Source organism: Lepidochelys kempii, chromosome 1 (genome assembly GCF_965140285.1).
Source record: "Lepidochelys kempii isolate rLepKem1 chromosome 1, rLepKem1.hap1, whole genome shotgun sequence".
In the NCBI taxonomy this organism is placed as follows: domain Eukaryota; kingdom Metazoa; phylum Chordata; order Testudines; family Cheloniidae; genus Lepidochelys; species Lepidochelys kempii.
The window spans coordinates 144,673,421-144,690,256 of record NC_136380.1 but is presented as its reverse complement, the minus strand read 5'-3'; the positions used below and the strand labels follow the sequence as shown (position 1 = coordinate 144,690,256).

Below are 16,836 nucleotides of genomic sequence, written 5' to 3'. Positions count from 1 at the left end.
CAGAACCCTCCTACAGTCATGCGTGGCAGGTTCCAGCCTGGGTGTGGCTATTGTATGTATTAAATGTCATACAGACTTCAAGTCGGCCGCCACCTGCTTCCAGGGCAACACTGATTTAGGCAAAGGGGGGCAGGCTTGTGGAAGCGGTGGGGAGACGCCCGTGCTCTGGGCCTTGCAGCTCAGGGGAACTGGAGGACGTCAAACTTGTAGACCTCTTGGCGAAGGTGGTTGTAGCTTCCTGGTAAACGCAGTTATTCCTCTACCTGGCCAGCCACAACTAGGGCAATCTGACAAGGCCTAGACCCTGGGGGCCAGCCAGAGAGGGCGGGGAGCCTGGAGAGGAGTTTCAATCTGGGCTTTTACTCGGGGGTGTGGGGGGCTGTCTGTGAGTAGGGCATTGGCACGATGTGTCCTGATTCCTGCACTGATCCGGCCGGTCCCTGCGGGTCTGGTTTGGAAGGGAAGGGCTGTGCGGGGGGAGGGGAGTGACCCCGGCTGGCACTGGCGGGAAGCCAGGCTGTTGGGGGACGGACACTGGGGGTGGGGGTGGGGGGGGCACCAGCAGCGGGGGAAATGCGCCGCTAAATGTGCCCTGAGAGGTGCCCAGCGCTAGTCCCGGCTCGCACCCGGCCCTCCCCTCACCGGCTCCAGCGCGGGGAACAAGCTCGGGGAGGCCCGGCGGGGTCGGGACGGGGGGGTGTGTGTGTAAACCAGCGGCAGAGCCGCAATCCGGTTCCAGGCGTCCGAAGCGTCGGGGGCAGAGTCCCGCGCCGCTGCCTCCCCGCGCGGTTTTGCCCGTGAGGGTGGCGAGGCGGGAAAGCCCGTCTCGGGCCGCGCTTCCCTCCCCGCGCGGCCCGCCCGTGCCCCGAGGTGCTGCTGGCAGGGGCCGCGCCGGCCCCCCCTCGCTTTAGGAGCTGGCAGTGCGGGGGCCCGGTAGCTGCTCCCAGGCTGGCCCGCCGGCGGGTTTGAAGCCATCGCTTCTCCTTTGACCCTTCCCCGGAGCAGAAGCAAATCGCGTGACCCCCCCCCCACCGCCAGCCACGGCTCACAACTCGGGCCGGCCGATAGCCGCGCCGGGCCTTGTTTCACCAGCCTCCTCATCCCGGCTCCCTCGGCTGCTGCGAACACGCCCCAGGCCAAGGCCCCCTGTTCTTTCAAGCTGCTCGTCCCGCGCCCCAGCTTCCCCGTCAGCACCCCCCCCCCCCGCCCGCGGCCCCCTGACTTCCAGCCGGGCTCCCTGTTCAACAGCTGACGGGGCACGCATGACAAACGCCCAGCAGCTTTTCCAAGCGGCAAAAGAAACCCATTTTCTTCCCCCTCCGCCCCTCCCCGAGCGCTGAATGCGGGGGGCTGGAGCGAGGCACTGGAGCGTGCTTAGAGGATGTTATGAGATTTTCCAGAATGATTTAATCGAATTGTGAAGCATTATTAATGAATGGCAACCCACTTCGGCCCTAATATCTGGGAACGCTTCGCTACAATGCAAAGGGAGCATGACCCTCCCCGTCTCAACCTCAAACAACCCCCCCCCCCCCCCCAGTCTTTACAATCGCCAAAGAAATATTGACGCTTGTATGTAGACTCACGGCGACCCGATTCTCTCCCAGGGCCAAATCTCCCACCATCTGTTTTCACATGTCGAAGCCAACAAGAGTTCCCAGCCCAGGGTTTCCCTTACTCCCTGGTCCGCCCCAGGGCTGGCAAGACAGGAGGCTCCAGACTCCTGCAACACGCAGCGACTCTGGCAGCCTGGGGGCACGGATACCGACGCTCTTCAAAGGCAGCTCGGCGGAGTGAAAACTGGTGCGCAAGGCACCCTGACCGCAGCAGACAGAACACGGGGCAGATTTCATTTCCCCCCCGTCCGGAATTTGGGTTTGCATACGTTTTCTGTTTTATAAAGAGATGGTTGCAGCGGGATTTCTCCGGGGTAGAATTAAGAGGTGCAAACCCCAGAGGAAGGTACATATTATTTCTCTGATCCCCCCAGCGCCCCCGGCTGTGTGGGGAGGGGATCACACACAGAGAGGCCACTTCGACAGACCTGAATTGTTTGTTTTTATGAACAAGCTACAGTTCCCCCAAATAACTATACATTTCCCTGACAGCATTATATAGACACATATATATTTTAGAGTTTTCAAAGAAAAATAACGTTTGCTCCCGGACGTTATTAACTGTACAGTCTGAAGTACGCATTTTTACTGCAAAGAAAAGGGAATCATTATCAAGCCATTACGCATTAAGAAATGTCATTCAGTCATTTTTATTCTTTCTGCTGAAATCTTCGTAAAAGCCCGAATCATACTTCCACAAGCAGCAATTTTGCTAATCCAGGGGGTTATTACTCTGGACCCTTATTAGGATCTATACTACTGGCAAGCAATCCTATAACGTTCTCAAAAGAAGTTTACCTCCGTGTTATAAAACCAGTAGTGGTATTTATACTGTGCAATAATTAGTGTATTACTTGAATCCACTAACAGGTTCATTTTATCTCTGCACAAAACCTCTGGTCTGCTTATAGAAAGCTTGTGCCTCCTTTGGCGCTGTTAAAGTGGTGACAGAGTGAATGAAGGCTGGTAGCACTTTCTCCTTTTGCCTTGCCTTAATTCCCATCTCTTTCTGCTCTCATCCAATTAGTGCAGTGTATTAAGCGGTTTATCATCTCATAGTCAGCTATTGAGAGAAACAAGGCGAACACTTTGCAATAGAGCCTGCTCTCCTTTGACACCCTCAGGTACTTACATATTCCACTGTGCTATGAATAATAGAGGAAGAATAGAGCACTAATTCCCTCATCAAAGAATGCCTTGTCTGCTGCTTTGCTCAACAACACCATTCTGATCAAAAGAAAAGCAATAAAGCTTAGCATAACAAAACGAAACCTACTTATTAGCTTAGTGGTTAAATTAATGCAGAGCCGCTGCTATTCAAAACCAAGGTTTGAAAACAGCCTCCAATAACCTGATAATGCTGCCTTCGGGATGAAGGAATTTTAATCTGAAATTTGAAGCTGGCACAGATGAGTTAATCTATTAAACTGCTATAAGGAGAATTCACCACGAACTGTTCAATTAAGAAATATTTAAGGTGCTCTATAAGATAGACAAGTAGAGCAAAAGGGAAGATGGGCCGAAGTTTGGAATTAGCAAAGTGCATTTTGCAATGAAAAAGGGAATTTTGGCAGAGGACCAAATGGATTTATGGTATGAATTTGTTTTTAATAACACATAAATGCCCTATGTGAAGTCTGGCGTCTTAGTTTATGTATCAGCATTGCTCTCCCCAAACTGTGGAAAAAAAAAAAGAATGAAAAAAATATGTTTAACTGTAGTAGATGAGGGGGCTGCAGCAGGGAGAGGTACAAGGGAGAATGTGGAATAATTCAGCCTAGATCAGTTTCAAAATACAAGCCTGTGAACTTCAACCTTTCCCAAATTATTTACAGCACTACATCAACTATCGCCATTTCCTATGTAGATAGAATATTGAAAAAAATATAGAAAGATGATTTTGCATTTCCCAGCCTTTCTCCAGGACCAAAAAGAGACAAATTGCTTAGGGCTTATTAGTAAGGAAAAAGGCAGTTGTTCCTTGCCAGGAATTCAACTCTTATCTGAGACGAAGCAAAAATTGCCTGAAATTGGGAAAAGCATTCATTTCTGATTCGCCATCTGATTGTGTCTGGCTACAGTTGTTGTAGAGAGGATTTTGTCTTTTCTGTATCATAAAAACAGGGCTTAATCCTTCTTTTCTGGGTGATGGACGTACAACTTTACTGGAGTTACAAATAGGGATACTATATATTGCTGCACTCTTCCCAATTATTCCACAACCTTCATTTAATTTAAAACTCCCTAACCTTATAAACTAACAGACTATTCAACAATGATTATACAGATACATAAAAATGCCAGAGTAAACATTTTATTTGTATATAATACTTACATGTCTTGAAGAATGTAATCTTTTTACTTTTCTGAAAATTCTACCCAGTCTCATTGGTCACGTCAAATAATAATTTGACTGGTTATAGTGGAAAATCTCAAATATACAGGAAATTAAAAAAAAAGACAGGCTGTTGATTATTGTATCTTTCAATGGTCTCTAACTTGATTGTTTCATTTAGACAGCAAGACCTTATTTCAGACTTTACACCTGAGAAATTATCCGTTATAATGATCTGACTAAATATGCTGAATGAATGCACAAGTAGCACTGCTTGATGCATCCAGATGTCTGGGCTAACACTGACCCCAAACTGGTAACTGTTGATAAGCACACACTCATTTAATTTATTAGGACTACTTGTGGAGTAAAACTTGCAGGAGTTAGCCCCATGTATGAGAAAGCTAATGTATACTTAGACATACACAACATCAATATCTACATAACAGTGTTACCCCAGAGCACTCTCCGGTGAAATTTTATAAACAAATATGATATAAACATGTACACTCAATCACACACAATCCCCTTTGATATCTAGCGGGTTTGTGCTGGTACTCTCACTATTTTCTAGCTTCAAGCTTTTTTCTTAGTTTTCATTGAACCAAACTGACCTTTTAAAAGCAGAGATGCATATATCTCTGTAAATTGTACTGTAAACTTAGAGGAATGGACTCAAAGGATAAGTCTACACTACAATAAAATGGCCGCTGCTGGCCAGTGTCAGCTGATTTGGGCTGTGGGGCTAAGGTTGCAGGTAGATGTTCAGGCTCAGTAAGGCTCTGGGACACTCCCCCTGTTGTGTCCAATATATACAATGGATCCAGTCAAATTCTCTTTCACTAGAAAACTTTATTTTTTTCCTTCAAGCAGTATGAAACTTTCAATTTTATACTGTTACATATCTTTAAAAGCATTTTAAAGTCTTGAATTAACAAATACATGACACTGTAAACCTAACACAGAATGTAATACTTATTGAAAAGTACAAACAACCTTAATTTTTTCCTCCTCCTGCACAAAAGAACCAAGCATTTTTATTATAATTTCTTGTCATTTCTGTTTGTCATTTTACTGGCAGTAAACAGTAAATAAGATCTGCTTATAAAACCATTAAAACTTCAGTATGGCCATAATCACTTTCATCACAAAACACCAACTTTAATTTTTTTGGCTACACTTCGTTGTACCCACATTTTTGTCATTGACTGTTTATATCATCTGATTTTTGTGTGGAATAAAGTTAGATATCTATGTGCTTGGTATATGTATCTGGTAAGCTGACTGCATATTTATTTCTTTAGAATAGCAAGACATTACTTATGTGTAAATACAAAGAAAGTACATCTAAAACAGAAAAAATATAGTTCTCTGTTTTTGGTAACTACAGGTTATAAAACTGCCATCCCTTGTTTAATACCTTTATATATAAATCTTAAAAGTAAAGTCCCCTTCAGAAGAAGGTATTAGGAGGCTTTTAGGTTTAGTATTGTTTTTAATTGGTATGTTTACGATAGGAAAGTAGATAAACTATGAAAAGGCAAAACATTAGTGCTCCTACTGAGACCTCTACTAACCTCTCTTCCTGAGAGCACCTCTACTAAATACCCTGGAGCAAAGTCTAGGATCACTTACATTCCAGCAACTCTCACTGGGAATTATTCAATTAAAGCAGCAATTCCCCCACCCCCTTTTCCCTCATAGGTCTAGATACAACACTATATATATATATACACAAACACACACATATACACACACACACACACAAAATCAGCTACTCAGGTGGTCCAGTAAATCACTATATTCTGTTTTTATCTTTACTTATTTTTTTCTCCACTGAGAAACCAAGATGATTAAAACACATCTGTCTTTTATGTATGTTGAAATCAGAGTATTATTGTTTAAAATGGGAAAGCCAGAGGAGAAAAAAGATTATTGTTTTTGAAGGATAAACAAACCTCTCTTCTACCATTTTCACTTAATCATTGTCTTTCATTACTGGGATCTCCCACAGATTTTACTATACTGAAGGTCTGAAAGAGTTTGCTGAGGTTTACTTCAGAATAGCCACTCATGGACAGAAATTTGTCTACTGTGTTCTTCAACTTTCTGTAAACTTCTGTCTCATTTATGGTCAGCTTCCTCTTCATGATGTCTAAAAACAAAAGAGAGGGATTAAAAGATCAAAAAGAGAAACACTTTTTCATCAATCTTTTAAAGTAAGATGTGATTAACTGCTGCTGGAGACACAAAACAAATTTTACTGCAATAGCTTCAGACTTTTGCTGTGCTCTCACGCCCCACTTACCTTTTCCAACAATGCCTTTACCCACAAGTTTAGGAGGGATGTCAAAATTGTAACTCACAAAGACACTGAATCTAGTTCAACAAGGAATTAGTCAGACCATCTGTCACACTGCAACTGAACTGGTGCAGCACCTCCTGTCAGTAACTGACATGAAGTGCTGCTTGGCCAGAAATGCTGCCCAAGTGGAGGGAGAAAGTGGGGGTTGATTAGACACAACATCAGAGAAAACCAGGAGTGTGTTGTCATTGACAAATGATTATTAAAAAAAAGTGCGATCATGAAACTTATCACAGAGTAGGCAGCATGTCTAGTGGTTGAAAAAAAAGGGATTAGGCATCTGGAGACCCAGCATGAAATTCTGGCCCCAGTGAAGTCAATGGATTTTTTTGCCATTGACTTCAATGGCACCATAATTTCATCCTTTGTTCTTATTCCTATCTGTATCACTGGATCACTGAAATACTTTTGGGCAGGTCTACCTCTCTGTTCCCAGGTCTCCTCATTTGAAAAATGGGAATATTAATACTTATCTATCATTGTAATGCACTTCAAGATCTTTGAAGAAAGGCATTAAGTGCACACTATTAACAAAGGAGGAACTCCCCATGACCGCAACTTCCTACCCTAACACGTAAGTAAGATGAGCCTATTGTCTTAGCTAATAGGCCTTATGCGGAAGACATAAGATTCTCTTGATGTACCAATGAATAGGCCATTTCAAAGTATTCGGTTGGCACGATATCTCTGACAAAACACACAATATTTGTTTTTTTAAACACTTCATGAATTCAGTGGCAAAGCCACTTTCTTTTTTAAATTTAGTTTTATAACAATATAGAAAAAACAAACAAGCTCTCTTATCTTTGTCTGTGAGTGCCTTATCAAAATGACAAACAAAATCCAACTAAGACTAAAATTAGCAGATATTCCACATGCCAACAATAAAACACGTGGTAAAGATCAAGTCCAACAATGCTCCTCTTTCCAAACAGGTTCCAATCAAGCCCCTCTCTCTTTATAAGCCCAGGTAAATAGATAGACCTCATAGTGCACCTGGAAGGTCAACTGATTCAGACAGTTTAGGACTAGTGGACATGCAGGAAGTGGTTCCAAAGTTGAGGGTTCCTCCCTCTTTTATACTGGGGGAGCTCCAGCTGAAGCCTCTCTGCCGATCAAAACGGTGACAGTATGGCACAGGGAGATATGCAATCTCTTGAAGCAGCTCACAAGCCATTTTGGCATAGCATAAGCATGTATCCTGCAAGCATCCCACAGTGTTTTCCTATTGCACATTATTCTTGACCTGCTACAACCTGTCTCATTCTTTGCTGTCCTCTGAGCAGAGACTGAAGCATTTCATTACTTTATTTATATTACAAAAATGCCCCACAGTACATATTGCATGTAAAAAACCGTAAGAATAACAATTCTTTCTTAACTAGCCAGTACTACACTTTGTGTGGTTTGTTAGAATAACATAAATCTTTAGGATAGTGAGCATTTCCCAGGATCAATGAGAGCCACATGTTTTTTGGGACTCTGTGACTTTTCCAGTCCACCCATGTAGGGTTAGGCAAAAAAATTAAGGTGGAGAGATGAACACTTCCCATTGATCTAGCTTGTGTCCTATATCCATGGGAGAGAAGAAGGACCCATCTAATGTATGAGGACCTGGGAGAAAAACATTAGATAGGAGGGATAGAAAGTATTGGGGGAAAATAATCACAAATCTGGAATTTTATAAACATATTATAAAACATCTTTGACCTTAGCAAGATTTTTCAAGGTAAGATCACTACCTACTAATTTGATACAATATACCTAGCTTCAGGTATTATTGTTGATTCCTCAATTCATACGCTTAGCTTTTCACATTTATTTACTCAGGAACTTCCACTGAAGCCAGTCTTAATGCAAAATTTCTTTTATTTTAAAATTATGATAGTTAAACAAGATTAAAAGTGTACATCACATTTTAGGTACTTTACAAACAACTCTAATCAGCAAGCATTTGGTCCCCAAAGGATTACATTTAATTTTAAGTATGTGAGAATTTATGTGCCCACCTTCACACACACTTATAAGTGTTTGCAGGATCAGGTCCGAAGTCATCAACATATGGAGTCTACTTGAGTATAACATATCTGAATTACTATTTGCCACTATTCAGTCAATAATCAAATTACTTTTTTCTACTGGTAAAAGATAACTTAAAATTCAGCCTAAAGAGAATGAAAAACCAGATTAAAGATTCTGTACTTTAATCAGATTTGAGTCACTATATCATAAAACACATGTAATTAACCTGAAAACACTTTAAATCTTGGGTCTAATTAAACATAACTGTGAAAAGATATACTGAGTTACTACAGGATTCAGTGTATTGTCAAACAAAAATTAAACTAACCATAATCCTCAAGACACTAAGCAGTTCATATATTGATACAGCGTAAGAGATATTAAAGGATATTATTTGCAACTGCTCATGTCCTGGCAAAACTGAGGAAACTTGTGCTTACTGTACCAACAACTGTATCATGAAGTGTCTAAACTTGAAGTTCAAAATTAGGGTAAAATAGTTTTAAAGATTCCCAGAGCCCAGGAGAGACCAAGGTGAAGTCTCAATGTACAGAAAGTGTATACAATGAATACAAAGTGTATACAGAAGTGTATCAATGTACAGAAACAGCTGCTACATATGGAAAGAGCAGGAAGACACATTAATCAGGAAAAGAACAACTAAACTGAAACAATAAAGCAATGCTGAAGTGAAGAACAAAAAAAAAACAAAAAAAAAAACAAAAAAACCAGACACACGCATCACTCAAAATCTGTCTCAAGCCATTCCACTAGCAGAGTTTCTAGGTTTTGTTCACTAGATCTAAACATTCATTGTTCACTGTAACCCTTCTGAAAATTTACATTAATTACTTTAAAAAGATTGGTAGATGGAATTTTTTTTTTTTAGGCAGAAGGGAAAGGTGGAATGGGAAAGGAGAAATAAAAGTGGCTGCATTAAATTAGTGGGAGGATAATCTTAAGTCTTAATTATAAAATACAATGTTATACCACTAAATTCAGACTGCAGTTCTATCTATCTGCAGTACAGCAATACTATGCATTTGAATGACACAAGTGCATCTGATGACCGGGGAGAACAGATTTAAAGAACTGTAGTAATACAGTGCACAGGAAGATGAGAGAGGACACAGCTCCTGATGTGTTTACCTCCTCTGCTGATGGGATATTGACTTTTCCCACCAGGTTGGTTAGAAAGGGGACTATTTACGCTGCCACACAGCAGAGTAAGAATGACAACCAGCATCACTCTGTGCTCCTCTTAGTAAAAGACAACTGTGACCATCGTATATCACTCAGTCAGTCAATACTTTCAAGTTACCATACCATCCAACTTAAAGATGCATATAAAAGCTCACATTTTCTTCCTAAATGAGAATTTAATCAATAACGAACCTAAGGCCCTCTGAGAACAAAGCTATAAACGTCAAATGGAATTGCTTTTCAACACTCAGGCACAAGTATGAAAATAGTTTATTACCTAATACTATCACTTTTTTTACATAATGTCCATACAAATGGCAAGTTTTCATTTACAATTGTTAATATATGCAAAAAATTAATATAAATGAATATAATGTACAAAAAGCATCAGTATTTCATATAAAAATAAGGGAAGAAATTTAAAGTTTTTAAAATAGATTTTAAAAATAGAAATTAAGATGCAATTTTGATCTTTCAAAACAAAACTCAGATATCATACTTCCTAAAGTAATGTAATTATTCTTGATAAATATTTCAGAACCAAACCCCTTTGCCAAACGTGTAGGGAGAAAACAACTGCCCCATTCCTCATAATACAGAATGATCTTTTACTGATGCACACTATAAGTTCTTATTAAACTTCCCATGTGTTCCTCCTCTTCCCCCTCCACTCTTCTTTTTAACTCAGTGAAGAATGCTCTGCTTTTTGAAGAGGTCTCTGAAACTTATCTACCCCACACAGTTGTGTTGATGGATGAAGCAAAGATGGAAATGTCTCAACGTATTGTTAAATATTTCCACTTGCCACCCTTTACCTTCACTCCTATAAAAAATGACGCACAGAGAACCTTATATTAGAAACCAAGCACTTTTGTTCTCGTCTGCAGTACGGTGAAAGGTGTCTGGGCTTTACATCTGCTGACTGGACAACTGGACTCTGACAGGATAATCAGAGTGAGAGTTTGTCGGCTAATAACACCATACACACATACATATGTGTACTTTGTGTGTGAGAAAATCTAGTTCCATGAACAAAATTTCAGATTGTTGGATGATCTAAAAGCAAACAAAAATCCATATCCTGTCATGTACATGTGTTAAGGATTCAGTAGAACACACATGTACAATGTAACATCTAATACTTTTACCTGAACAAAAAAATATACTAAATCTGAAACATTTTTATATCACCTACTAGTGGTTATATTTTAATTATAGCAAGCTTAGGCACACAGGTAGTAGTCTCTGTTGCAAATATCTATGTTTCATTTATTTCTGTGCAAAGGTAGCAAACAACAGTCAGTCATAATTGGTTCTGTCAGATGTTATACAGTCAGTCATAATTGTCTCTGTCTAGAGGTGTGTCAATTTACTGCAAGTTAAATAAATATTCTGTCAATTATGAAATCAGGTAATGTGAGTCATTTTTTAATTGCATTCCCCCCTTTCTAATACACAGCACCCCATCCCCATAGTTAACCTTAGCTTTGCCATTTCTACAATGTCACTGCAAAACAGAAACATACTAAAGAAAAAAAGATATTACTTGACAAAATCTTTGCTTTTTTGTTTCTAATAAAAAATAGCAAGCAGCTGTGAAAAGCCACAGATTACTAAGCCTACGTGGTGGTGTTCTTCTTAGATATCCATTGGTGACATCAGTTTCTTAGTTTGTACACACAGATCAACTAGGTCTCAGCCACAAATGATTTCACAGGGCAGAGAGTTTGTTTTTTGGACCAAATGGTGCTCAGAGCCCTCCCCAACTTCTACCACTGGTATACCACCTGCTAAACAACATATGGGGCTGCCTTGCTCTGTGCTTGGAATGCACTTTTTACATTTTGGGTGTTAATATGAGCCTAATAAATTATAAATTAAAATAATTCTAATACTATTCTAATATTCTTATAATGGGAAAATATAAAATACTTAAGTTCTCAAAGGTCTTCTCTTACCAGTAACAAACAAACAAAACAAAACAAAATAAGAGCTGTAAGGTGTCCTAAAAGTCCATCTTCATTATTCTGTTAGTCCAGTAACCAGTATCAATTTTGCTTAAAAATAATTATCTGCAGCTTGTGTGTTGATATAAAGACCCATAGCTATCAAACTGAATAAAATATTGTGGCTCCGCTCAAGTGCTCTACTACATCCATCTTCTCAGTATTTAGAAGTTTGATTATAATTCCATTCACTATTGGTCTGGTTCAGATTCAAACAAACACAGGGAGCCTATTTTTCTGCAGTAGGCTGGCACTGCGGAACAGAGTCACTGCTGACATTGGCAGGGCCTAACTGTGAGGAAGCTTGACCATTTATAAAGGTGGTGGAGACACGAAGGAGGAGGAAAAGGCGTTGCTTTACACTGGTATCAAACATAAAATACCATGTCCTTTACCATGTTTCAGGAGAGGGTCACCTTGAAAGTGATCAGAAAATGTCTTTCAACTGGATGAAGCGATTCTATTAGGGTTGGGCTATAAGGATGTTTGTATTTGTCATCTCTGAAGGAAATTGCACATGCAGCCCCCTTGCTGAGGGTATAAAAGTACCGTCAACCATACTGGACAGATTTATTTTATTTTATTTATTTTTGTGTGTGAAAAAAACCATTGTGCAGGATCATTAAGCACTGTTGTATAAATAAAGTTAGAAGATCAAACGGAAGAGGGGACTCGGGTTAAATGCTGGAAGACAAGCTTAAATAAAGTTCTAAGAAAAAAGCAAGACACGCTGTAATTCCAAGAACCTATTACTTCAGACAATTTACTTCAAAAAATAAAATCAGAATGGTAAATGATTACCCAAAAGCAATCATGTCATCATCACTGAAAGATGGAATAAAATAATTTTTTGTGAAGTGGCTGAACGAGAGCAACTTAAAAGCCACAGAGCCTGTCAGAAGCACATTATTTCTTTTTACACCCCGGTTCCCAATTCAGCTCAGTGCCGCTGACTAACCTTGGCTCCCAGCAGGCGGAGCATTTAAAATAAATAGCATTTCCTACAGAACGCGCTCCGACTGCCCCGTGACAGACGCCTCCAACTCCTGGCCAGCCACTGGATCAGCTTCAGCGGTATCTAACAAGGTGTAAATACAATAACAAGCATGTAATTAAGTGAGCATGATGAAGTTAATGGAGATAATTCATTCCATTTTGGGCTTATGAATATTCTATTAGATGTTATCAGGCAGCTGGAATAGCTGTTAATTTAATCATCATTCAGACCAGCAAAATGTTCTTTGTGCGAGTATAATTGCAGAGAATGAATAATTGATTTGACAATTGTACCAGTGGATTTCAAACAGTTCTGTGCGCTCTCAGAGCAGGAAGGGAGGAGAACTGGAATACTCAAAGCAGTGAAGAGGTGGCAGAGAAGCCAGCCTGTAAATTGAACATGATCAGGACACAGATAAAGGACAATTTTTATTTTATCAATGCAACACAATCACATTACAGTGCGCTAGTAATCACTCTGCCCACACTTTAAAAAGGGAAATAAATTACTCTTCATGGGAAAGGACAAAAAATATCAAAACCATTTAGAAACCATTGATATTGGATATTTAATTTTTTGCCTTATATTTTATTATAAGAAACATCAAACTGTGTTTGAAATTGCTGGCACATTTAACTCCGTTACCTGCAATCAAATACACAGATTATATTTTACATGTATCTCTATATTACAGCATGTTCTATGAATTACAATGATTTTTTGATGGTTTTTTAAAAAAAACTACCTATATATTTAAAACACATTTTAGTATACGAAAGTATTGTACACCTAAAGTAGCCAAGCTCTGTCCTGGATGCAATGACATAACCCCCAAAGCCCCAAACAATTCAAAGTGCTATGGCTTTTTAGCAAAACTGGGAACATTATTAAGTATCAACAACAAAGGCAATTTCTTTCACAAAACACACTTTCATAAAGGCTCACAATGAAGGCCCAGATCTCAAAGTTACTTCAGTAACTGAAGCGGCACATGCTGATCTACCTTGTTGTTGCTGTATACGGCATTTCCAGTTTTTAGAACTCAGAACACTGTAGTATTCTATGTACATACCTATAATTTAAATTCAGTCTATATAATATCTGAAATCAGGAAATTATTTAAGAAAGTGAATGGTTACCAAAATGCCATCATTTAATGCTCATATGCTTAAAAATGAGGAAGTGGGGAAAGACGGTGACTAGTCCACATCTGTATGCAGATACCAAATAAGTATTCTTTACACATATAACTTATAAAGGCACTGGAGTACCATATTCAACCAGTATGGTTTGAAACAGCCAGGATTCTGCAGGGAGGCAGAAGTTCACAGGTGTGGCTCACTGTATTCTGGAGGGTGGGCAGGCAGTATTTCCATCCAGAAGAGCAGCTTTCGTTCTCATCTGAGAATCCACGGGATTCTATGTGCAGAAGTTGTTGTAAGTATATAGTAAGCTAGTACATATTTCAGCTGTCCTGACCATACAACCCCCTTGGCCAGCACCATCCACTTTTTGGACTGTGGTGGAAGAGAGGTTTTTACTCTTTTGCTCTACCACAAACTCTGTCCGTGGCAGATTTCTTACCATCAGGGCCCCTATATCCTGCTTTAGTGTAGCAGAAATGGGCATAAACAAGGGTGAATCTAATCTCATGTTTGATCACAGATAGAGTTTATTTTCAAGTGCTAGTTGAGTGTGCTAATTCTCAGATCTAGTCACAGGTCCTGCCTAAACAATGACAGTCCATAGTAAGTTTGGAATATTCAGTTAAGATAAACAATTCTACTACCATTCAGCAAACTGTATACTAACTGTGTTATTCCAAATACTGGTGGGTGAAACTATGCAAATTGAGTAATTCCATTTAATAGCTCTATTGAAACAGGAAGTGCATACATGCTCTGGAGATTATTTTTATCAACAGAAAGAAAAATGAAGATATCTGTGTAATATCTGATGGTGTGGTTGCTACAAAGCTTTTATTGTCATGATGGTTTGGGTGAATATTGCACTTGATTAGCAGTGCCACTAGTGAATTATATACACAAGTCTTTCCCTTCAAAACACATGTTAAACAACATATGTAAGATTCCACACCATTAAATATGGGAACCAAAGATTCCAAAATATGTGGTCGGTTCACATTTCTCTATTTCAAATACATTAGTTTAGAATTATCACTGAATGGATGAATTTAGTGACACACATCAGAGATATATAAAGTCAATTTACATAATGGTTTAAAAACTGTACTATGGTTTGTGAGAAGTTTATGTGATCATAAGCATGCATAAATACACTAGAGTGCTTCCTGGGCCTGATTCTCATTTACACTATTTATTCCGGCAGTATTAAGAGGATTTAAAGTAGGTATTTAAATGTAATGCACACTAACAATAAGACCTCTTTACACTGCCAGAGTGGTGTAAAGGTGCCCTAGTGTAAGTGAGTCAGGACCACTATATATAAATAATATTTAAACCACACACATATATGTATGATGCATAGTAATTTAAAAAAAAAACAGGAAAACTAAATGCAAAACTGGCATTAACGTTGATGAGATATTAAACAGCCAAAACCCAGGAAAATCTGAAAGTTAAGGTTTCTGCAATGTTAACTCTATCATGTTACACTTAAGCAGTGCTTTCCATTCCTGACTCCCTAGTTAAACGTAAAATCTTAATCCACTACTATATATATTAAAATAAAGGAAACAAGAGTTCTCAGATTTCTTCACAGTGGGGAAAATTTTTTAATAGAGAGATGGTCTCAAGGACATAACCTTTTTCATTCACCATTGCAAAGACCACATTCCCCTCTTATCAGAGTTGCATAGCATTCCTGTGGAAACTACAGGAATTGTTCTTAGAAAATGTTAACATTATGAAAATATTTAATGTATTTTCAGCTTCTTCCAATGTTATTTAGCAGCTGTAAATGTGAAGAGTCATATCATCTAGCCTGTCAGCAATCCAGAAAATACACCCAAAATCCCCCACGGGCCAGCGGTGGTACAGTTTGAGAACCTCTGTTTCAACATATGCCATAAAATATACATAAAATTTACTGCAGCAGAGATGCGTCATGGAAGAAACATTAACTTATGGAACTTGCCGACTTCTCAATTGTTGGCTTCTCACAATTAATGTTGCACTCAATTGAACATTGATTTTAACTTCGCTTTAATGTAACAACACATTATTTGTTTAAATTAAGTGAACATATGAAAAGAAGTGTAGCCAAAGCAGGCAAAAGTTACAATTCTTGTACTACTTTCAAAACGTCACCAAACACAGGCTCCACATGGCTAAAAAGATGTTGTTTCCAGTGGCATAAGCCTCCACTGAATATGCCCTGTTGCTAGTTTTGAAGGGATCAATCCCAGGAACTCAGAGCAAGAGTGATCTATCAGGTTGCAACTGTCATGAGAAGGTAGACAGAGTGAAAGATGATCATTTATACAACTGGGTCTTATCGATCAGGCCTTTAGAGATCACATACGCTGCCTCGACTTGAACGTACTCATAAACCAGACACTTTCAGAAACCTAGAAACAATCCTATTAGAGCGATCACTGAGTGCACATGATTCTTAATGGAAGGTTCAAAGGTAATTACAACATGATTCTACTGATTTATAAATTATTGGTTTCAGAGTAGCAGCCGTGTTAGTCTGTATTCGCAAAAAGAAAAGGAGTACTTGTGGCACCTTAGAGACTAACAAATCTATTTGAGCATAAGCTTTCGTGAGCTACAGCTCACTTCATCGGATGCATTCAGTGGAAAGCTCACGAAAGCTTATGCTCAAATAAATTTGTTAGTCTCTAAGGTGTCACAAGTCCTCCTTTTCTTTTTATAAATTATTGGCTTCTACTTAAAACGAATGTCATATTTATTAGTCAGTCATTATTTGCTATGTCACTAGCTTTCAAACTGGAATAAAAATGTAGTATGCAGAGTATGTTTCAACCCTTCTCGCCCTCATTTAAACTTTTTTTCCTCCTAACTGATACTATTAAAAATGAGGCTATCGTCCAACTACTTACTTTTATTTCACCAAGCCCTCATCATTAACAGTTTCTGATCCATTTTCCTCTCATTTTCTTTAAAACAACTGACTGGCTGATTTTGTATCCTAAAAATGCAGTACCAAAGCAAAAATTGTTTTTGCACATTCTTGGCCACAGAATCTCAGCTCCTGTACGTTCTTCTTAGGAAGCTCTCCACATTTCCATTGGTTAATTCCTCAGAAACTGTGTAACTGGACTGATATCTGGGAAAACAGGGATT

The 16,836-nt window shown here is 39.3% G+C and overlaps 1 protein-coding gene across 3 annotated transcripts in view; it reads right to left on the bottom strand.

Annotated features, from left to right (window-relative positions):
• Window positions 1–5,358: 5,358 nt before the first annotated feature.
• POLA1 (DNA polymerase alpha 1, catalytic subunit) overlaps window positions 5,359–16,836 on the bottom strand; it is a 351,812-nt gene continuing 340,334 nt past the window's right edge. For 2 of the 3 annotated variants that reach the window (XM_073357730.1, XM_073357757.1), the window contains one exon: window positions 5,359–6,106. In XM_073357730.1, the coding sequence (XP_073213831.1) occupies window positions 5,934–6,106 (173 nt within the window). In that variant the 3' untranslated portion in view covers window positions 5,359–5,933. Of the gene's footprint in view, window positions 6,107–12,505; window positions 12,626–16,836 lie in introns of all 3 variants that reach the window. The other variant, XM_073357749.1, reaches the window with a different exon arrangement.